The sequence below is a fragment of the Hirundo rustica genome, chromosome 8 (assembly GCF_015227805.2).
Source record: "Hirundo rustica isolate bHirRus1 chromosome 8, bHirRus1.pri.v3, whole genome shotgun sequence".
Lineage (NCBI taxonomy): Eukaryota > Metazoa > Chordata > Aves > Passeriformes > Hirundinidae > Hirundo > Hirundo rustica.
The window spans coordinates 1,638,453-1,662,024 of record NC_053457.1 but is presented as its reverse complement, the minus strand read 5'-3'; the positions used below and the strand labels follow the sequence as shown (position 1 = coordinate 1,662,024).

General features: G+C 43.6%; 1 protein-coding gene across 14 annotated transcripts in view; it reads right to left on the bottom strand.

Annotated features, from left to right (window-relative positions):
• The window catches only part of TET1 (tet methylcytosine dioxygenase 1), a 68,773-nt gene that overhangs the window by 4,784 nt on the left and 40,417 nt on the right, over positions 1-23,572 (bottom strand). For all 14 annotated transcript variants that reach the window (XM_058421477.1, XM_058421476.1, XM_058421480.1 and 11 more), the window contains 5 exons: positions 23,328-23,421; positions 11,240-11,448; positions 10,138-10,288; positions 7,587-7,676; positions 7,020-7,157 (listed from right to left, as the gene is read on the bottom strand). In XM_058421477.1, coding sequence (XP_058277460.1) covers positions 7,020-7,157; positions 7,587-7,676; positions 10,138-10,288; positions 11,240-11,448; positions 23,328-23,421 — 682 coding nt within the window. The remainder of the gene's footprint in view (positions 1-7,019; positions 7,158-7,586; positions 7,677-10,137; positions 10,289-11,239; positions 11,449-23,327; positions 23,422-23,572) is intronic.

Here is a 23,572-nt window from a genome sequence, read left to right as displayed (position 1 = left end):
TTGTTTTGACTGATAAATGAAAAAAAGCCCAAACCAGCACAGTCACTTATACTGTTCTATATGTTTTGCAGATCTCAGCTCTAACTCCCTCTCTCTCTCAACACTTTCTTCAATTAGCACCCCACTGTAATTAACTCACAGGACCCAGGAAATGTTCTCTCAGGCCACTGCCCAATTCCTGTTATTCTGTCTTGTGAGATCCTGGAGCCCAGAGGAGAGTGCTGGTTATATCCAGTTTGATGAGAGCACATCAGAAACGGGAATAAATATTCCAACTTATTGCAATTGTTTTCTCACTGTCATTAGAAATGCTGAGCATTTCCAGCACTCCTTGAGTTGCAGCTGTTGCTAACACTAACCCACCCCCTTGAAAGCAGCACTGACACCGGCACTACGATCCCTGTGTCACTCCCAGGGGACAGCAACAGCTCCGTGTGCCTGAGCACGAGTACAAACATTCCCCCTTCTGCAGTTTTGTCACTTCCATTCCCGAGGCTGGAAAGCCATGCATCGATATGGCTCAGGGAAGCTGCTGTCTCACAGGAGTTACTAACTACACACGTGAAGGAGTAGGAGCTCCATCCCAGGATGAGATGATACTCCCTAGATGGAAGCATGTCATTCCATCATTCTGTAGGCTGAATCTGACACCTATGATAAATGGTCAATCCAATTTCCCAGAATCTTGTCACCACACCTAACATTCCAGGGGAGAAAAACGTAATTATTTAGGGGGTGAAAGAAAACCAAACATTTTTTTATTTTATAGCACAGCTTTTGCATAAAGGCATCACACAATTATTTCTAGAAAAATAAAATTACAGGACAACAAACTAAAAAATCCTGAAGCAGAAAAGTGGTGGCTCGGGCTTTATCAATAGCTCTATGCAAAGCTTGGCAGTTGCAGAGCAGCAAAAGGAGGAAATCGGAGGGGCAGAGACAAGAAAGAGCTTTTCAGGAGGCAGCTGGAAGGGATGGAGAGGGGGCTCTAAGGCAGTTAGCAGCTGCGCTGTAGCGCTCACCAAGGCGCGGCTCCAGGTACTCACCTCCTCTGGGCAGCCTCTGCGCTAGGAGGCAGATTTAGAAAAAACAACAAGAAGTTGTGTGAGCAGCGATTGGCACCTTGCTTCCTGAGGGCTGCTCCACCCCGCGCTGCCTCACCCCAGGCCCGCAGCGAGCCCTGCTCCCAGCCCTGCCGGCCACCAGCCTCGGGCACAGGGCCACCTCCTCCCTGCATCGGCTCCCCTCGCTCACAGTGCCATTTCCCAGCCCGCAACGAGAGCTTCACAAATCTCCAAGGACCAGTCAGTTTTTGCCACGTTCAGTGACAGCTGGTTGAAACTGGCCAGCAGTTGCCAAATTATTCAGGAAGGGGGAAAGAGGGTTGGACGTATAGAGAGCACGATTATATATGAGCCACGTTCTCAGAAAGCCCAGTGTACTTTCCCCTTCTAAATTATAAACAAGAGCAGCAAGAAAGTCAGCATGGAGGGGCCTGGCTCCCATTTGTTTTCATCAGAAACTGGGCACTGGTCTTTTAGAATACCAGGTCCAGCCTGTGTCTGGCCCATTCACCAGTCTGAGAGAAGTCTTGAAGACTCAATCTGCAATATTTACTTATTTTGAAAATTGAGAGCCTCATCCCATTTACCATTACACATGTCCATGCAAAAGCCAACACCCTCTAGAAGAAAGATGAAGAACCCTTTTGAGGAACTACACAAGATGAAGGCTGTAGTGTATTGACAGCACTATCGTGAAAGTACTGCCAGCTCCAGCACACCCTGTGAGTTCAAACACAGATTAGGAAATTAATGTATATCCAAAATTGTATCCAGATCTGAAGACTAGTACACCTACAGCCTAAATACCACAACACCAATTTTAACACATGTATACTTTCACGTTCAGTGCCCCCTTACTATATTTTAACATAAAAGTGATGGTACTATGGAAACAGATACCTGAAAATAATGAAATTGGAAAACCAGCCATAAATTAAGGCTGTACAGATAAGCTAAAAACTTATAGCTAAAGGTGGTAATTCACCAAAAGAGAAATATCTGCTTAAAAAACCCCCACCAATATTCAAATCCGTGCAAAATATTCCGTTACGGAACTTAGAAGCTATTGCTGAGAAGCGAAAAGCAGTATTTTCCATTGGTACTGACACTGCTGCAAACTGAGCAAAATTAAACACAAACATGAGAAAGCCATCAAGTCTGTTAAAGGCCATTTACAGCATGAAGCTGCGTATCCTACTACTCTGCTTTTTCCAGAACAGGCTAAATCATCCAGGATGTTCAAAGGCCAAAGAAATGTTGGCCAAATGATTTGTTTAGGTTTCCAATGTGCTTGGTGATCAAACCCATTACCTATTCTGGGTTTAGTGATGTCATGGTAAAAGTTGCATGTTTATGAAACTTTATTATCATTCCCCTCTTTTAAACTTAAAATGCACCAGGAACTCAATGCAATTCCCTCCAGACATCCATCTGTAGCCACACAGCTTCCAGTGTGTTATTCTGGGTCTCTTTGATCTGCCCGTGTCCTCTTGAACCTCACGTGCAGAAATGATGGAGCCTTTTCCACTGCATTGAATAACAAATGTTTTACATTCAGGTTTCAGCAGAGCAGTCCAACGGCCTTTCTAAACCTGAGAGATGGAATCAGGTTTCCACACAGCCCTCCCTGTGCAGCTGGAGACAGAGTGGGTGCCACCTGGGACTCAGGCGCTGCCACAGCCTTGCCCACCATCACACTTATAACATCTTAGCTTCTCCTTTGCAGCCAAGACAAACCACGTTGTTTTGTTGGCCTGATCTACCCTGAACAAGTGTGTGTAGGTCAAACCCCAAGAAGGGAACCCCAAACATATTTCCTTGTTGCTCACTGCATGCCCGCAGGCTGTGCCGTCAGACAGGTGACACAGGGATGGCACAGGAACCGCTCTCTGGAAGCGCACACGTTAGCAGAGCAAAGCTCTCACGTTTCTCCAGTTGCACAATATAAAAACCCAACAGAAATCCTTCCTTTACAGGCCAAGGGGTCCCTCTTTCCTCCTACCACCAATTTAAACACTTGGCACTGCTTCAGTTCCCAGAGCGAGCAGGGGGTGCAGAATGTGGTGTAACCATGCACAGACATCCCGTCAGCTGCTGCAAAGGTCTGGAGCCCTGTGCCAGCGCTGTGATGGGCTGTGCCTGCAGAAATACAGTTAGGTAGTGCAACAGCAGAGGCTTTGGGGGTTTATCTGAACCAGGAATAGGTTGTTGATAGACTGGTGATTGTCACTACTTAGTCCTACTGCCAGTAATAAATTACATATTGTAGCTGCCCTCAAAGCATAGATTTATCATCCTCTCCTTCTTCCCAGTGTCTGCTGCAGACTGTGTGGCACCAGGGATTACACAGAACTGCAGCTGGCCTCTCTCCTTCCTCAGCCCCAGCAACAAGGGCCCCGTGCCCCCTTGGATGAGGAGCACTCACATACAAGCTGCAGAACCAGTGACAGCCTTTTTGTCCCAGTCACATTTAAACCCCAGAAAGAACACTGCCAGTGCCTTGAATGGATTCCCACAGGTATGAGGGACGTGACCCTTCACAGCTAATATGATAAAGGAACAAAAATACTTACATTTCACAGACTCCATCAATAACTACAAAGCTTTTATCTGTGTTGCTCATTTAGCTTCACATCCATAAGGAACATGCACCCTAACACTGCAGCTGTAACATACACCAGTGGCCCTTAGGAGAATGTTAAGAAATGACAAAAGAGTCTAAGTAAAAATGAATGGTATATTTATCATCTTAAAGGTTTAAGATCTTAAAACTCTTAAGTTTTTACAACTCAAAAAAGCAAAAATTGATTTTGCTTCTTTCAGACAAACATATTAGTTTACATCTCTGTAGAACTGTCATTCTACTACAGAGCAAGCAGCCAGTGTTTGCTTTTAGCTTTCTACCAGAAGCAGTGTAAATTCACAGCTTGACTCTGCTAGCCAGGAATAATGTTCAGCAACTCAGACCTCCAGTGATAATTACCATGTAATGGTAATCCCCAATTTGTGTAAGTTAAGATGTACTATTCTCCCTTATATCTCCAGAGGGCATTTCCAAGACACTCCCACCACTAACACAAACTTTATAGGATCATTTATTTTCAGAGTCATATACAAATAGTGCAGCTGATCAAACACACCTACTGAGAAAAATGCAAGAATGTTTTAAAACATATTAAGTGTACAGTAAACTTATTCCTTATAATTAACCTCATTTGAATCCTTTGCTGAACTAATGTCTGTGCCTGGTTTAAACAATTCGAACAGACTCTGGTTTTCCTTTGCTTTGGGTGCCCCATGCAGAATTCCTGTCATACTTGTGGTAAAAGTGATTTACCAGCGGTGAAGTGAGAAAATGAAAAGGCATCACACCAACAACCAGCAGCATTTGCAATTATCAACTTACAAGGTATTCAATTCAACCTTTTTAGCCTAGAAGAAGTTTAGATTTTATAAATAAAGACTGTGTTTGCTAAGGAGAAAGGAAGAAATCTTAACGACACTAACAAGGGCTAAGATGACAAGAACACCATGTACAGACTTTAAAATGTAAGGCGTGACAAGCAGTTAAAAAGAAACACGTGGAAAATAGTAAAGTCATAGATGCTGGAGGTTTTTAGCGCAGTGCAAATTGTTCTCATTCTGTTCATTACCATGTTATCAGAAAGCAACCTCTGTGAGAGCTGTCGTCTCAGACTTGTACTTGCACTCAGTACATTTTACAGACAAAATACATCAACACTTACGTAAATAACTCCTCGATCATTATGATCAATGATTTGTAAGAAATCATCATGTATTTTAAGCTAAGTAGGCAGCCACACAGCACCTTCTGGAACTAGACAGGAATGCAGGAGGTGCTGGTATCACATGTACTAATTTCTTTTTGTGTCCTTACCACTAGCTTTCCTATGGTATTACAAGACTTGGTTATAAGCCAAAATTAACAATCCTAATTTTGATTGTCATGAAAATCTGGACTGAAGAATGCCCAGCGTGTCCTGCCACTCTGTTTGCAAAACCCAACATTTTTTTTGCTTTAGGCTTCCAATTCATATGCCTGTAACTGCACAGGGACGGGGAACAGCAAACACTGTGTGTCCTGTGACCACAGCCACAGCTCCTCACTGGGGAGGCTGCACAGAGACCACGAGGTAACTCCACCTTCATAAAGTCCCAATTCAAGCAGGTAAACTTGAGTGTTGATACTTACAGCTGTTTTCTATTTACAAATAGCCCCTTGCTGCAAGTATACTAAAATAAAGATAAATACTATCTAAATAGAGAACACAGGTATGCAGTATTTATTTGAGTGAGCTATCCATGAAAACCAGATTGCAAGGCAGAATTTTCAGCAGTTATAATCATTTGGTCATGTTCTGCAAAACTGACAAAAACTGACAGAATTTGGTAGAAAGTGCCAGTGATAAGTTCTGGTCATACAATGACCTTGCACAAGCTGTAATGTTCCATGCTCCTGAGACTTGGACTTGCAAACACACCACATACAATCCATGAAGTATCAACACCAGCAAGGATAATGTGAAGCTGAAACGACATCAGGGCTTACATATAAATGCAATTGTAGAACTGTTCCCCAATACATTCCTCAAAAAAGGTTTAATTGTCCCTCCAGGTGCTTCTGGCCATAACGTATGATTTTTTGGGGATCCAGTATGGCAAAATGAGTAGCAGACTCAGCTGCCATTTCATTTTTAATTTAAGAGGTAATGGAGCACTTAAACTGTTCTTTTCAGAACATCTAAACTAAATTTCGTCAAAAAGCATATTGTGCAGTTTGTCTGACAAGGAGGTCTCATTTTCAAGTCTAGAAACTTTAAGGGCATCAAATTCCTATGCTTCAGAAGCAATTTTGCAATGCATACCTCCAACACTAAGCAAAAACAATAGTGTATTGAGGACTGGCATTCCTGCTGGATTCCCAGAGTTGCTTCCACACTTTAAAGGAACAGACATTTGCTCACCTTACAAGCACAAAAAATAACTGTACCAGTCACACAAATGTTCAATGTTAACTATAGGTGTAAATGGTGCAACATTTTATTGAATCACAGCAACACAATAATTCAATTTGCATTAAAAAATACTCTAGGGTAAGCAGAGATTTTAGATCAATTTTTTCCAGATGTACGTCCTTTGATAGAAAAGTTACTTGCTACCTGCACTGCTGTACAAGAAGTCACCTTTGCTATTCAGAGCACTGTGATGCTCCAACTGCCCAAAGAACACTGCCAGTTCTATTTTTTTTGCTTTGAGCTTGTCTTTCTTCAACACTGTGGTCTTAATTTCTAGAAGATCACTTAATCGAGTAATTCCCAAGCAATTTTCTCACTGGCAATCCATCAAGGTTTTTCATACAACAGCCATACCAATCTGTGGGTTTTCTTTTCAAACTGAGATTTAAGGACTGTAACAGTCACCTGGCTCCACCACAATCCATACTGTCTATGTTCCTGACATGTGACTACGTCAGCATGAAGACTGGGAAGTGCCCAGTGCAAGAAAGAGTGAATTTGATGAGCCTGGGGGAGGCAAGTTAGTAACGAATTAGTTTGCTTTAGCTCTTCCACTACAGAGGTCTGTCCAGCTCCTTGGTTAGCCAATTATTTGCCTTTAACATCAGGCCTCTCCCAGGAATAACTTATCTACCCCCTGGCCAGGCCTCTTCAAAGGAGCAGGTGTCTTTACAGAATGGAGGTATTTTGCAGGAAGGCTCGCTCCCATCCCCTTTTTGATGCGTTCTGATAAGATGAACTCACGTCCTCTGTAGACAGTAACAAATATAAGCAAAGAACACGGGCGTTGACAATTGGCAACACGCAGTTAATTCTGAAGCACCGTGAAAACCTCGATGCCAACGAACCCACGAGCAGCCCTTTGGAGCTGGCAGCGATCCCAGCGAAGAGCACGAGCGAGAAGACGCTGTGTACGTACCACAGTGCTCCCATTGTGCATGTTGTGCGTATCCTTGTGGGCGTGGGCGCAGAAATCGATGCACGCCGTGACACCGGAGAAGGGCCGACCGTCCTTGCAGCCCAGGCGGCAGTCAGGGCCCATGTGCTCATTCTCCACCTGAAAGGAAGACACACCTCAGTCGCTCGGCGCCGAGAGCGCGGCTTTGCAGCCCCGTGAGCCAGCAGCAGCTTTGTGACAGAATCAAGGCAGCCAGGCAGACTCAGTGATTCACGCTGCCCTACGAAACACGTAACGTTTGTGGCCGCATGCCAACGAGATAATCTGGTCAGCCACAATCACAATCACAGTGTCCTGCATAGTAAAACCATTTTATTTACGGTATTATCTCTAAGCATTTGTCACATATAAAAATATGGTGCTACTAAAGCACCAGTTGAAGTCAAGAGGTGCAGGGTACGGAAACCTGCCAAATGCACCGGGATTCGGGGCTGCTGCGAGGCTGCAGCTGCACCCAGGAACACGCGCTGCGGCTGCTCCCTGGATTGAAACTGCGCTGCTGCTCAGAGCTGGATGTCACACACCCACCTGGTTCTGGAAAGCTTCTGGAGCAAGCTTCTTATAAACTGGAGCCACATCAGTAGCCAACGTTTGCAAATTATTTTCCAGAAGTTCCTCCTGCGGGGAAAGGCAACATTGGGTGCTGCAGTTTGCTTTCAAAGAATCTCAGCCAGTTTAGAGAGATTCAATAGGTCAGCTTGTACCTCTTATTTCATTAAACTGACTTCTGTTCTGCTGCCCTTTGTCACTAACCATAAATGTCTACTTTTACACAACTAAACCAGCAAAGCTATTAAACAGGAACCAGCCAAATAACAATAGAGGATACCTGCTAGGTCAAAGGAACCCAGCACACAGGAATTACTAAATTCTTCATCATTTTCCATATGGAGTCAGTCAAGGAGTGAGGTATGTCACACACAAAACCACAGAAGTAACATCCAGAGGAGAAAAATCATACCCCAAGCTGGGTGGGGATGGAAGCCCAGGTCTTCTGTTAGTGTTTTGCTTACGGGGCTTAGCCTACGCTCACACACCATGTGAGAAACTCCTAACAGCATTTAAATTCAGCTCTTAGGTTTCTCAGGTACTTTTCTCATATTGCAGCAGAACTTCTAACAGGAGTATTTGTTAACTATTCTGTTCTTTGTAGGGGCAAAAATCAGGACTTAATGGAAATAACTACTAGACTCAGAAATAATATTCCCTTCCTTAGGTTAAGCCATATCAACACAGAATTAGCTGGGTGGGCTTCTATGGCAGTGCCATATTTAAGTTTTTATTTGTGGAAACAATCCCTAAATTCTTATCCTAAGTTTTTGCTTTTCCAGGAAGATCACCAACCAACTGGCAAAGCAGAAGGCAGAATCCCTAATTTCTTTTTCTCCAAGGACCAGGCTTTGAGAGACAACTGCCACTTCAGTTTCTCACAGTATATAGTGGCACAAAATAGCAGTCAGATTAATTTTGTTTAAAAGACACACTTATTGCCACACACTATAGACACCAACATACATAAACACCAGGAAACTTCATTGTCTTCAATGGGATGTTACATTACAAGACCATACTGTATTTTTAAGTTGTACTAAACCCAGTTTTCTCAGCTGTAAATGGCTACCACAAGGTTTTCTGAACCACGCTGAAGGTAACATATCTTTAATTGTCCACCCTACCAGGAGGATATCTATCCTAGGAACCATTCTTTCTTCAGTATATTACACCCTTAACCTCATCTCACTCAGCATCAGAAAGGTACAGAGAAAATGCACGCACAGACAGCTCCATGCATAGCATTATACAGGGGGAGAGCCTAAACACACAGGGAGTGGCAAAGCACAGAGACGGAACAGGGTCCCTAAAATGAAAGAATGCCCAATAAATGCATTTTCTATAAACTGAAAGTTTATGAAACGAATTCCCTCTTGAGACAAGCAGAGCTGGGTTTGGCCTGCAGGGCCTCAGGGAGGTGTTCAGTGAGCGGGGCAGAAGGGCAGCGTTTGCTCTGCTGAGAGCAGAAGCTCAGGCTCGGGCCCTAATGAGCTTTGTGAATACCCACAGTGCACACTCACAGGAGATGAGGGCCTGTATTCATGGGCATCAGCAATACTTCATCCACTCTTCTAGGACAAAAAGGAGCTGGGAGGAGTATTTACCTGCACTGAATCAAGTGACATCTGTCGAGAAAGAATGGATGTCTCACTCTGTGTACACACAGGAAGATTACTGACAGCATAACCCCAACAGAGAACGTGGTACTGAGTGCCCAGTACTGCCTCAAAACACATCAGCTATGCTGGGAAAGATGGGGTAATTTCACGTAGGAGTTCCATAGTGGGGCTACAGAGCCTACAGCTAGAACAAAAGGCACTTTGGAGTCACCCTGAGAAGTCTCTTTCCACCAGGCAGTGGTTACCAGTTCACAACACCTTCATTCCTTCTTCAGGAAAATATTTTCAATGTAAAGTAACTAATGTGGTTGGATTTTTTTTTTTTTTTTCAGAAGTTTGTTACTTCACATAATCCATCACTGTTTTCTGTGCTGCCTCACCTTTATGGCATCATTAACACTCATAAGCAGCAATTATGGAATCATTTCACTGCATTTTAGTGTATTCATTCCTTCAAAACTATTTCAAAAACACGCCCCAAGAAAAAAAACCCGTTTATTCTTGGTGACAGAGGGGAGCCCAGCCTGGCAGCTGTGGGAAAGCAGTGCAACCCCAAGGTACAAAATTTCTGTGCCAAGGCAAAAGGCCTGAAACCCTGAGCTACAGGCTTGGCCCTTAGAAAAAGGCTTTACTTACAAAGAATTGAAATGTCACAGAGATTTACAAAGTGAGCTAAATATGCATGCAGAAAAGCATTAAGAATAATTTTATGGTATAGAAATACATAGTAACTATTCCACTGAATGAAATCTCAGTGTCATTTATTCTAAATACTACAGTTAAACGTTGTTGGGGGTGAGTCTGTGGTAAGTTACACATACATGTGGGGGAGAGAAGGGGTAGAGAATGTCTAGTTCTGAAAATCATCAGAAAAGGAATTTTGAGAAAAAAAGAGAAATAAATCTTACTTGCTTAGGGTCATCAGTGAGAAGCCTAAATTTCCTGGGGTTTTTGCTCCTGGCAAACTTACAGCCATTGAAATACATACTCCACGAACAGCCAAATGAGAATGATGCTCCACAAGTTTCTGGGTCAAGTCCTTGACATGCACAAGTACGACTACAAAAGGAAATAAAGACACATCAGGTCAGCTGGCAGCACAGCTCTTGGGTCTGGGTTTTTTTAGGTCAGTGCTCTTTTGCTACTTCTAATACAGAGCGTAACAAAGGAATTTGTGAAATTCATGCCTTAACCAGGTATTTTCTATTAAGAAAATACTCATGTGTCAAGGGCTGACTTTTCTCCACGAAGACGGTCTCGACTTCAGCAACACCCAATTTTGGGACAGAAATAGAAACACTCAGTTACAGCTATATAAATACACCCCTGCATTCATTTTGACTTCTCCAGTTGGATAACATCTTCAACCAAGAAAATAGCCCTGCTATTTAAGGTTATCCCAAATCCAATAGTTCTTGCGTTATGTACAGCAAAACCATTAACTCCAAATTGATTGGACTTTCTGAGCAGACCCTTTAAGAACACGAGCATTAGATTCAGGTCCCCATGCCTCTCTCAGAACCTGCGGAATGTGGGCTACACAGAAATCAGCACACAGGCAGCACTGCAGTTGCAGCGTATTCTCTAATCAATTAAACTAAGTTCCTCTCGGAGGCACAGTGAGGAAGATCCTGGTTTTGAGCATTCAGCCTCACACGTGTTCTATAAAGTGCCAAGCCTCGTTCCTGGTGGCTCTGTTAGCAGGGCTCTGCGGGCAAGGGGCACGCCGGCGGTGTTCGGGCAGCATGTGCAGAGCCGCCACCCCTTGCCTGGGGCACGGCACACAGCTCCCCTGCCTGGGGCACGGCACACAGCCCCCTTGCCTGGGGCACGGCACACAGCCCCCCTGCCTGGGGCACGGCACACAGCTCCCCTGCCTGGGGCACGGCACACAGCTCCCATGAGAGCCTTCTCTCTAGGAAAACGAGGTGCGAGACCGAAAGGACAGCCGCTTTGGAACTTCGGACGCACGAACGAACTCCCGAAGGCTGAGGACACGCAGGGACTCACTCTTCGTTGAGGGCGCAGCGCCGGCTCGTGGGACAGCCGTACTTGCGCAGGCTCTGCGTCAGCTCCTTGTAGAGCGTGTCCGCCAGGAGGTGCGGGATTCCCTCCCAGGCCAGGATCAGGATCACGATCACAGCCGTCTGGCAGTGGTGCCCGGCACGCTGCCGGACCAAGCACAGCAGCTTCTCCTCGTCGCTGCTTCTTCGGATCACCTGCAAGAATCACGGGGATTATTCTTCGCTAAGCACAGGCGTCACCTAAGGAGCTGCTCCTTTCTGGGATAAGTAAGGCCTGGAAAAGCAAGAAATGCTGCCCAGAGAGTGTCCATCACAAGCAGGACTGGGACTGCATCGCACACTCACCTCTGGTGTAGAACACGGCTTTGTGCTGCTTTTTTCCCTGCAGTAGAAATAGCAGTACATTTTACCGGAGGAGTAATATTTTAGGCGCTGTACACAAACAATAAAGATGCATTACAAGGAAAACAACCTCTAGAAGGACAACAGATCCCCTGAGAACCTAACATTACCTTGAAAATATGACAGAAAACGTAGTGCCGAGTACTCCAAAAGGCAGGTATGTGAAAACACACTCCAAAAGCACACACAGGCATGTGCTAGGGCAGCTACCAAGGTTACAGATCAGTATCTAAGATGGTCCCCACCTTGCAAAGAAAAATTAGAAAAAAATGATGAAACAGACTGCTCTTAGTGAGGGAAGAAACGGGATTTTTCAGAACATATCCCTAGACTACCTCTATTAAAGTTCTTAGAGTACTGGAGCTTTTACTAACCTGTATGATACACGGAGCAACCTTATTCCTCACACACAAAACAGTATGGAACAGCACAGTACATTACTGAATAAAAATGGGGGAAAATTATAGTCCTACTCCCACATATTCAGATTGCCACAATCTGAAACAGAGTTGCATTTAAGACCACCAAAAATGCATTAAAGGCTAGGTAATACAAGAACACAGTCTTTGAAAACAGGTTTATTTATTCATCCAATGTGTTTTAGCCAGCACAGCCTGCACACAGGCTCCAGTAGAGGTGTCAGCTTTGCAGAGTGAAGCTTCAAACAGAATTGTGGCCCTCTGGAAGGCAGGAGATGCTCCATCCTCCTCAGCCCTGTCATACACAGGCTGGGGACCCGTGGGGCTCTTGCTGTGAGTGCCCAAGCCCTGCACCGTGGATCTCTCTGCCAGCTCCGCTGCAATTCACATGCTCCAGGCGTGCAGCCGCTCAGCCTGGCCCTCACCCAGCACCCTCCATCAGCAGAGCTCCCACAGGTAACAGACGGCAGCACCGAGCACAGACCAGAAAAGCAGGAAGACAACGGTTCACTTGCTCGTTCAGTACCTCCAAATATCTGAGCATTCAGACAGATTCACTACTGGACTGATGTCAAATTGGCTTTGCTGCCAGATAAGCAGCTGTCATTCACATGTGACCCCCTAGCCTGATCACCTCTGAATATCTAAGTCATTTGGACTCATTAAAAGCAGGGACAAAGCACACTTGCAAGTCATCTGCAAATGAAAAGGTTTGCAACAGATGAACAGTTGGAGAGAGCATCTGTGCAGGCTGAGAAGGAAGAAGCAAGCTTAAAGTTTATTTGTGTCCAGAGATAAAGAATGGCCCTTCTAAAGTTAATTATATACTCTTACAATCAGCCTTAAGCTTACTGAGAATATGAGTAAATAGGTCTGATAGACCATTCCTCAAAAGGAGTCTTGGTTGTGACTCCCCAGCAGTTCAGTATATTTTATAAAGAAAAGAAAAATAATGCAACTCATTTACATTTAGGTGAGGCTTACAGAAATGTGTTATGACTGATATACAATACACATTACTCGTGTCAATGTGAGTTTCACATTTCTAAGGCAGCACAGTTCCTTCAAGCCAGAACAACTTAATTTTGTTACTCAGTGTGAAATGATGCTTTTACTTTTCTTTTTAGTTTAAAAAAAAAAATTTCTAGGCTGTAACTTCAATACCATAGTCTGGTATTGTACAATCAGGTTGCCCTTTTAAAGTTCTCTTACAGCTATAAACTAGAAACAGAGTCCAGGAAAAATGACAAGTGAACACAAAGAAAATTTATTGTTTCCTTTAAACCACCACCACACTTTCCTGGAGTACAATGTAGCTGGAATTTGCTTCATTATGTATATAGCAGAGAATCCATAAGCTTATTGGACCCCAAAACATTTTAGAATCCATCACCTTTGAGGCCACAAAGGCAACAAAGGGATTTATGAGCGGTGTGAATTTCATTTCTGCGGGTCAGGTTACACCATGTGCTCACCCAGCTCCCCAGCCAGAGCGTCCCTCCTGTGTTCCTGGAGACCAGGCACTTCTCCCACCTGCTGCAGGCTCACAAGAGCCCGCTGTGCCCCAGAGCAGCCCCACAGCCGGGGACAGTGCAGCCAGAGCTGGAGCAGAGCAGCTTTCTCAGAGAAACTGAGGGTTCCCTGCCATGCTCACACAAGTAACAACTGCGTCTCTCTCGGGTAATAATGATCAGTCTGCAGCAATGCCACACTCAAGGTACAGAAAAGCAGTTTTGAGTGGGACAACTGACCCGGAGCATTTCCTCAGACTGGGAACAATGCAGACATCAGCTGGCAAACCTTGTGTCCAAAGGTTTTTGGGATTACTCATGATTTCTGTGATGTAGTTAGCAACAGTGATAAAGTAAATAATTTAATACTTCAGTTTGTTTAATTTTGGTCCCTAATGCATTTAAAAGGCATGAGAAAGGAATCATTTGTTAAGTGGGGGAACTTAAAAGCTAGGTTTTCAGAATGAGAAAATAAAAACCTTTCTCCTGCAATTGCTTTTCCACACAAGCTAACAGTGACTATCTGACTCACACTGAAAAAATAACATAATCAACAAAACAGACTTGTAGCAAGTTTGTGAAGCATTACGTAACACTTAAATGCAACAAGCAACATCACCAGCCTCGAGTTGCCCCAAGGAAGGTTTAGACTGGATATTAGGATCAATTTCTTCACAGACGGGACTGTCAAGCCTTGGCATAGGCCCAGGACAAGTAGGGGAGTCCTCATCCCTAGAGGAGTTTCAAAGACAACACAGATGTAGTGTTTAGGGATGTGGTTTAATGGTGCTGGGTTAATGATGGGACTCAATGATCCTAGAGGGCTTTTCCAGACTAAATGATTCTGTGATGCCATGGTCAGCTTCTTGGAAGTATGCAGGGCCAGATCACCCCTCAGCTCATTTCAGCAAGCACTCAGTGTCATCAGTGCTAAGAATCCATCAGGACTCCCACATTAGCAATGAATCATCTGTTCCAGCTGCAACACAGAACTCCTGGAAAGAACAAAACCTAACAAACTTCTCCACAAAGCTCAGCTGATCCCCACTGGCCCCACTCTGCACTCAGCAACAGGTTCCCTGCTCCCTCACCTGGAGCAGGGACACTGGCTGTTCCCGGGCTGGGACAAAAGAAAACAACACTACTCTGTGGACACAGCCCCTTCCACAGAGCTTCCTCGGAGCACTCACATACCAGACACACAGAACTGCTGTAATGCATTAATTGGGTTTATATTGTGTTTCATCGGATTTGTAATGTTTTTTCTCTGTATCACGTGGTCTGTCCTTGCTCAGCTGTAACCCAACTCTGTTCCACTCCCACTTTATCCCTGATTGGGCAGTGGCTTGTCCCTGCCTCTGGGCCCTGCCCCCTGCGGAAAAAGCCCCGACGGGCAGGGCCTCGCTCTCTCTGGCACCGGTGAGCTATCGGGAAAGATCTCCAGGCAGGCAGGGCAGGACTTGAGAATAAAGCTGTTATATCCCACCCGGTGAGAGAGAGCAGGCTCTTTCCTTTTGCCATCGGTGGTCATCTGGTCTCATAAAGAAATACCACGCAGTACTATTACTATCACCCTTGCAGGTTGCTAATTTGGGCAGGATGCTCCATTATTTTGACCATTTTTAACCCTAATTTTGTCCATCCCTTGGTGCAGTAGTTGTGCACCGGCCAGTACCACGTTCTGCATTCCTACAGCTAGCCAGGTGTCCTTGTTATGTGTACATCCAAAGGAAGGCAGCAATTCAAGTAATCCATTTTATCAGCTAGCCCAGATAGTCTCAGACAGCAGAACCTGAGAATATGAGCAAGCCTTCAAGGTGAGCCACAGCCAACTCAGACACAAACACAATCAATAGCTCTTATGGCAACTTACCACAGTTACACCTGTTTCTACAGCCACAAAGGTCTAGGCTTACCCAATCTTCTTGCCAGAAAGCATGAGCCGAAAACTACAGCGTATTTATTGAAGAGGTGCCTTATGCAGCGGAATTCGTTCCAGCAATTTAGCCACAAGTTATGGGATGAACAAGAGAAGTTAAGATTTTTCACACCTTTGCATAAAAGGATAGTCAAGAGACAGAAAGGGATTCTAAAAATTGAGGAGTACAAGAACGAGGTCAGAGCAGCAGATCGTCCAGTCCAGCCTTATCCTGACCCTGAGCTTGAATGACAGCAGCTGCCTATGGATGAGCAGCAAAAAAGGCACTAGGATGTGGAGATGGTTCTCAGCGAAGCCAGGCACCCTCCAGCCACCCACCAGCAGCTCAGGGGATGTGCTCTCACCCAGCTTTTCAAGGATTTGCCTTTTCTGCATTTCTCCACTCATTTTTTAATCCGTGCAGCAATTCACCACTCGCTACATTAGCGGGAAAGCTTAATTGCAGATTATGTGCAAGAAAAAAACATTGCCTTTCCTTCCTGCAGAGCTCACTCCTTGCCAGTGCCCTCTAGTTTTTGGCCATGATGAGACTGGGTAAGACATTGCTGTCCAGCTCTCCATGCCTCTGGAGACTTGAGAGAGCCCTGCTTTCCTGTCCCCTTCCCTGCCTGCCAGGCTGGCCAGTCAGCACCTGCCTTTCCCAGTTCTGCTGTGCTTTCTGGAGATGGGGGACCAGACCCGGCCAGCCTGAGCGGCAACACATTTTCTCACAGAGGCAGAACTATGTTCCACGATTTCTCTGTTCCTCCCCAATAATTCTCACCAGTTTCTTTTGCTGTTTCCATCACAGCTGAACAAGTTGGTGTCTAATGAACCATCATCTTGAGCACAAACAGCCCAGTGTCCATCACTGTGTATATGAAACCACAACACTGCTTTTTGTGGAACTGTATATTTATCAAGTGATTTTAGCCATTATTTTAATGGCCATTTGTTCTGATTGCAAGTCCTTCCTGCTCTTCGTGATGCTTGTCCCTCCTCTACGTTATCCTAAACAACTTTTTATCATCAGCAGTTTGGCTCCTGTCTCCCGCTTTTTTCAAACAATTTCTAAATGATTTGCAACGAACAGCATCAGTAAAGTTACACTATCAATAAAACCTGCTTCAGCTGTCCAAATGCTCGAGTTCTACTTCCTTGGCTGGAGCTCTAGAACAAGGAATAAGTACACTGTACTTAAAAATGTCCCGAGACATAAGCCAGTCTATCTAAATTAGCACGTACACGACTTCTGAAAGTAGCTAAGAGTCGGCCTGCAGAAGCTCAGTGCACCAGATGCTGAATTACCACATGGATGAGAAATTACTTTCCAATTACCATCACCAGAAGAGCTGTGGTAACTTTAACATGATAGAAACCAGACACTGCTAGCAAAGAGCACAAACTTTTAACTGCGTTAAATACGCTCCTGTAAATTACTGGATAAAATCCACCCACCCCCCCCCCCCCCCCCCCCCCCCCCCCCCCCCCAAAAAAAAACAACAGAACCAACAAAAAGGTCCTTTTTAGGGTTTTTTTTCACCTCCATGTGGTTCCACTGCAGTACTCCCTCCAGTCCATTCTGAATTTCTTCAGTAAAATAAACTATGTCTGCTTTGCAGGGTATAAGTAATTGATTTGAAAGTGAGAACATACTTAACTGTTCCCTGTAATTTCCTGAAATAGGAAACTCATTTACAACACTGTGGCTCCAAGCTTTCTAACCTGCAGATTTTGCCTCTGTGCAGAGTACACATATGGAGATCCCTCAACACAGGACAAGTCTCTGCTACGTAAAAATTCTTAACAATTCACAAGTGCAAGCTGCTGTCCAAACCTGCTGCTGCTCTGGCAGGTGCTGCTGTGACAGACAGCAGGACAAACGGCCCAACATGTCACGGAAGTGAGTCTGCCCTCCTTTTTCCCAACTGACCCTTATACACACACACAAAATCACGTTAAAACTCTTTTCTCACTGGAAAATGTTACATCCTTTTATTCTCAGCATGTCTAAAAGATATTAAAATGGAAATAAGCACCACTCTCTTCTGGTGCTAGCAGACTACATCAAAAGAGTTAGCTCTGAACAGCTGCCGTCAATCCAACCCTGGAAAAGTTCCTTAGCTGTTTCTGCAGGAATATCACTGATGTGCAGTATCTGCAATCATCTGCAAACACCTCTTTTGCAGTTCCTCCTGGCGCTGGTGCTGCAGTGCTGAGAGATGAGCAGGTTGCAGCATATACAGGGTAAGAGATTCTTCTGCAATCACACCACCAGCACCGCAGAAATGTGAACAAAATCCACATCTCAGCCCCCAGTGCCCTTCCCCTCCTCACTCCCTCAAGGTTCCCCTTCTGCCAGACTGCAGCCACGGAAAGTGCACTTGGTTTGGTAGGGATGTTTGTTCAGAGGTCACATTGCTTTAAATAAAGTCGTGATAATACCAAAATTCTTGCTTGTTAATAACACTTAACCTTGTTTACCTTAACACAGCTTTTCTCCTTCATTTTTACTTTATTACTTTTACTTAAAGAACAGCTTTACTTTGGATGATGTTACAAACATTTCTGTCCAACATAAACTCCTCTAATTCTGTATTTAGCCAACAGTGAAAGTAGTGCCTGCACAGCTACACGCACTATCATAATGTGGTGTGACACTACGGCAAGAAAGCGATGCTCAAATAAAGCACTATCGAAAAAAGTGAACAAAACCCATACCAACCACCCTATTTAACTGCTACAAATAATTTCCTTGAAGACTTCTCCTATGGAGAACATCACTTAATCAAAAAGTTCAGTAAATGAAATAAAAGCGCCAAGTACAGTAGGCTGCCTAAAGGAGAATGGAACTGCACATCCTACTTACACCTGTGTCTAGGAGACAGCCAGACCAGCAGAATTTACTTTAAAGTCTTTTTCAAATCTGTTTTAAAAATTCCCCACTCATGTTCCAAATTACATGACAGCTTCACCGTCCCCTACTAATCCGGGCTGCACCAGAACTCCTGGCCTCTGAACTGTCAAGCAGGAACAGAAAATAACCACCACAGAGCCATTTTCCTTTAATGGATTACACATCTCTTCTAGTACTGACAGCAACAAGAGGGAGACAGCCAAAGCAGGAGTAACTTCTCTATTTTCTCACTTTCAATGACTTTCTCAACTCAAACCAAACTAGCAAACTGAAAAAAAACCCAAAACAAAACAAAAAACAAAACCAAACAAACAAAACAATAACAACAACAAAAAAACCCTAACCAAAAACTCTACAACTATAGAGCAGTTTATTGTTATTAAGGCTCACTCAGCACTTCACGAATTGTAGTTTCTGGCATTTAGTTACAAATTCCTACCGGTTCAGTGATCTAGAAAATCTTGATTGTAACTGTGGGCTAAGCATTGCTCTGAAACCATTATTTTTAGTGGCCAATACCAGGTTTGTGTTTGTACAGGACTGTACTGAGGATTTTTATCTGTTTTTATTCCACCCCTACTTTTTATTATTATACAGCCTATTAATAAACAGCCAACATAAAGAACAAACATCTCTCAAGCTCTAAATAAAAAACTCATAAAAGGCAAACAGTACACGAGTGAACGAGCCTACCAAACAACTTCCAAAAGGCACTGTATTTTCAAAGAAATTAGGGCTACTACCAGGATAACAGAATCTAAAAGGACAACAGATCATCCAATTGTTAATAAAATCCCCAAAATGAAAACTAACCAAAAACAAACAAGCAAACAAAACCCAGGGTAAAAAAAGAAAAAAAGCATTCAGAGAAAATAAGGCTCAGACGTCCACAAACAAGAGGTTTGGAAAGATTCCCATGTCAGAAAAGCTTCACAGGGGACACCCAAGAATATATTTTCTGAAGTTAAAGCCCTGACAGAAGTGGTTAGAAGAAAATCGTAACAAGCAAACACACACAAAACCCAAACCCCCATTCCCTTCCCCCCAAAAGCAGGGCTTTGCGAAGTTCAGATGATACCCACCAAAGAAACTCAGGGATGAAACAACAGCAGTATTAAATGTGATGTGCACTGTCCTGATTTTTAATACATTATTGCCAGAGGGCCTGAAGGGTCCCAAGAGGACCCAGCTGTGTAAAAGCCCCTGGAAGAAATCAGTTGATGCCGTGATCGCATCAGCCTGGTGTCTGTGTGGGCAAGGCAGGGATCACCCAGGAGAGCTCAAACTTCTCAAATCACAGCTCAGCATTTCTGTGGGTCTGTTTTTGGATAGAGATGGACTCTGAGCTGGGCATTACCATGCAGGAATGAGAACATGGCGCAGTGATCAAGAGCACTATGGAAATGCCAAATTGCTGCTCTGCAACAGTGGAAAAGCAGAAACAACTGCAAGGAATTACAGGGAACCGAGCACAGGGCTGAAATCATTATTGCCAGCATTTTAACTTCCAGCATAACGGAACAGGAAGGAAAGTGAGAAGAAGATGGCATTTATGAAAGGCAACTGAACACAAAAACACTGCCTCCAGCTCTGGGAAGCACAAAGCTGTGAATTACTGCAAACCAAGTGAGTCTTCTAGGAGGCAACTGCCCTGCTCTTCCACCTTTGTGCTATCGATCAGCCACAGAGACGCAATACTGGCAAAAAGAACCTCAGCCTAACCTGGAGGGTTTTGCCATTTCTCCTCCCTCATCTTTTTTTGACAGAACTGGAGCCTTAAAAATTGCATTGCAACTCCAAATGAAGGCAAAAGAAAGCAATGATACCTTAGGTGATCCAAGTCAACATCCACTGAAACCAGAAGAAACCCACAGGAAATGGATTTAATCCAAAATCTCAACCCCCTCTGAGGTCAGCACTGATGTGCCTTTGGCTTCAGTGCTGCAGGATGATGTAAGCTACTCACGAACCACTCACAAATTCATCAACCCTTTCAGAGAAATTGAGGTAATTGGAATTTACCATCACCCAGAGCAGGAGAGAACCAAACCACAACACATGGTTTTTACCAGCTAAAGCTCTGATCAAACAGTGGGACCAGTGAGCCCAGTCACCACTGCCTGGTTCTGAGAGCACACAGTAACATGAAACCTTTCATTACACCAACAGGCTACTGAGAGTGACAGGCCAGTCATTTCAGTACTTCAAAGCTCCCTTTTCTTTAACATACTACAAAACAGTATGACGATCTGGACAAAGCAAACGTAATCCACACAGAAAAGAAGGAAGAATACATTTACCCCAGCAAGTGTCCCAGGATGCTGTTATTTTGTGACCACACACCTGTCACCTACACAGATACCCACGCATTGGGACTCTGTGGCAAAACTCTATTAATTCTGTTTTGACAAACGAATGAGACAACACAATTTGATGGAGAGAAGAAAAACCCCAGAGGTCAAGCAATGTTGTTGCTGCCTCATGCAGTGAAAACAATCACAAGCTCATCTCCCCAGTTCACGTGGGTGTCAGTCTGAGACCTACACAGGGTTTCAAATCCTGGGCAGTATTTACTGAAAATATAGGAGCATTTTAGTTCATATCCAGAGGGACAAAGTATCACCCTAAAATATAATACATTAAAAAAATACAGAAGAGATTATTATTGAAAGAGTGAAAGAGAAAGAATTGTGCAAGTTTATGGCAACCTGAAATCTAAGAAAGGAGTCTGTCCCACGAGATGTGGGACACACAAGATGTTTAACACACCAGGTGCATCTTGGGAGCCACTGAAGAGAAAATAACTTCTGAGACAATCAGTATTATGGAATGTAGTCACTAACAGAAGAATGTATGGACACAGGTATTTCAGAAAGCCTCCTTTAATTTTAAAATGTTTCTAATAAACAAAAAAGATAAAATAACCTAGTGGAAATAGGGAAAATTAATTGGGAAAAAATACTTCAACGTGATCAAGGGTAAGTTCCATTCTTCTACCCTGTTTGCTTCAGCTGATCTCCATCCCAGTGCTCTCAGCAGTGAGTCCCTGGGGAGCCCTAAGGGCAAGAACATGTCCATCTGCAAAGCAGAAATGAGTCTGTTCCAAAGGACACTGGAAATGAGTAAGTGAAAGTCCCTGTGCAGCTAGAGAGTTCATGGCTGCCAGTATCAAAGAGCACAGCAAACCTTTTCCAGATGCTTTCAAACAAATAGCACCGTCCAGTTTCTTTGGTTATAGCTAAAACCCAAATACGCTCCATAAAAGGATTAAAAGTAGCACTGCCCATGAAAAATTAATGCAACACATTGAGAACATCAACCCAAAATACGCATCTTATACAGGATGAAAGAGTTCTACAGGAGATGTCAGGGATTCCCTTCCCTCTCTTGTACTGAACTACACAGCAACAGCAGACTTGGAAAAACATTCTTCCTCTTTAGGTGTGAACTCACACAAAAGAAAGTCACTGCTCCCCAGACCTTCAGTTAAATGAACAGTAACGCTGCATCTCACAAACACCTGACATGCAGAAAGGTGAAAATCTAACTGGAGAGCAGGTCCCCACACCTGAAACCAGCCCTCTCTCCATAGGCACCCCAGGGCTTTCTGACTGCCACACTGCACACTCCTCTGGGACACCTCCAGCCGTGCTCAGAGAGCAGAGGCACTGCCATTTCTGCCCTCCGCAAAGCACGCTGCGCTGATACTGGCAACAGAAAATCAAGGTTAAGAGGCGGTTTCAAAGGCCTTCTTCCTTCTAGCTGCTCACAGCTGTTTCTATGGTAAAATTTTTAGCTCCTGTCCTCTGTTAAAACTAAGCATTTTACTTAGCTGAAACACTGAGAAGTCTTTCCATTCTTTTTGGGTCAGTTGTTTATGAAATGATTTTTACTTTTTTTTTCTTGGATACTGGATCTGTTATTAAATACTATCTGATGCAGAAGCACATATGTGATTCCCTTCTGAAAAACCGTTTATGCATAAAAATCACATTTTGAGTGTTCCAAGCACAAGCAGTAAATGTTTAACATGCAAATTCACTCACATACAATATGCAATAACCTTATTTTTGGCATGTAGTTACAAACACTACCCTACCAACTGTACAGTTACCTTCACAGTTTTTTCAATCAAGTGTGAAATTCCTAAATACAGCAATACTTTTTTTTTCTTTTAACAACCAAGTTCTTTTATTATTTTCCAAAACTCCGTTTACAAGATTTCCAGTCTACTTTTGACCTCCCTCAGTGGTTTCAGCAAAGATTAAGGACAGTCAATTCTTTCCAAGCTCTCTCCTGGAGCTTGTGTCTGTTACCTCATTTCCTGGCTCCTATGAAGCAATGCGAGACAGGACTTTGGTGAAACCTATCATCATAGCATTTACATTTTCAAATACTGACTTCAGCTCCTCAAAAATAGTAATGAACCCCTTAGAATATGAAACTGAAATTCTTCCATCACTCTCTTTTCTTCAAGTGATCATGCAACTAAGAAGGGTTTTAAAAAGCTGTTCCTGGATACTTTTCCAACTCCCCCAACCAACCAAGCAACCCACCAACCCTCTCTTCCTTCCTGTCTTTCACAATTTCCAGTGACATGTTTCAAAAAACACTCCAAATTTCAGACACTGTCAGGGTATTTCTACCCTTGCTCATCTCTGCTAGCTCTATTAAGCCTCGCCCTTTCACACTCATTCAAGCCACAGTACGTAACATACAGCACCACACCTTAAATATAAACAAAATGATAACAAAAATTTGTTTTCCTTAGCTCCATCCATCAGGCAGACTTTTCAATCAATTAAAAATCAGATCTTCATTAAAGATCAGATTAGATTTGAGGTCAAGGACTGCACATCATTTGAAGCCACACAAAACAACTTTATTAATTTAATATAAAAACTTACCCACTTGGCAATTGGACACCCCTGAGAGCTTTTTCCTTCCTTTCCTGTATAAACCACTACTTCTATTCTTACAGCGCTTCCTTTTGCTCCATACCTGCATTAAAAAACATTCGTAAGTAAAACAAACTACTGTAGACCATTTTAAAGGAGGAAACATTTTCAATAAAAGATTAATGAATTTATTTTTACTGAGAACAGAAGAAAACCAAAGTATTTATAAAGCAAAAAAAAATCCTTTTAATTTA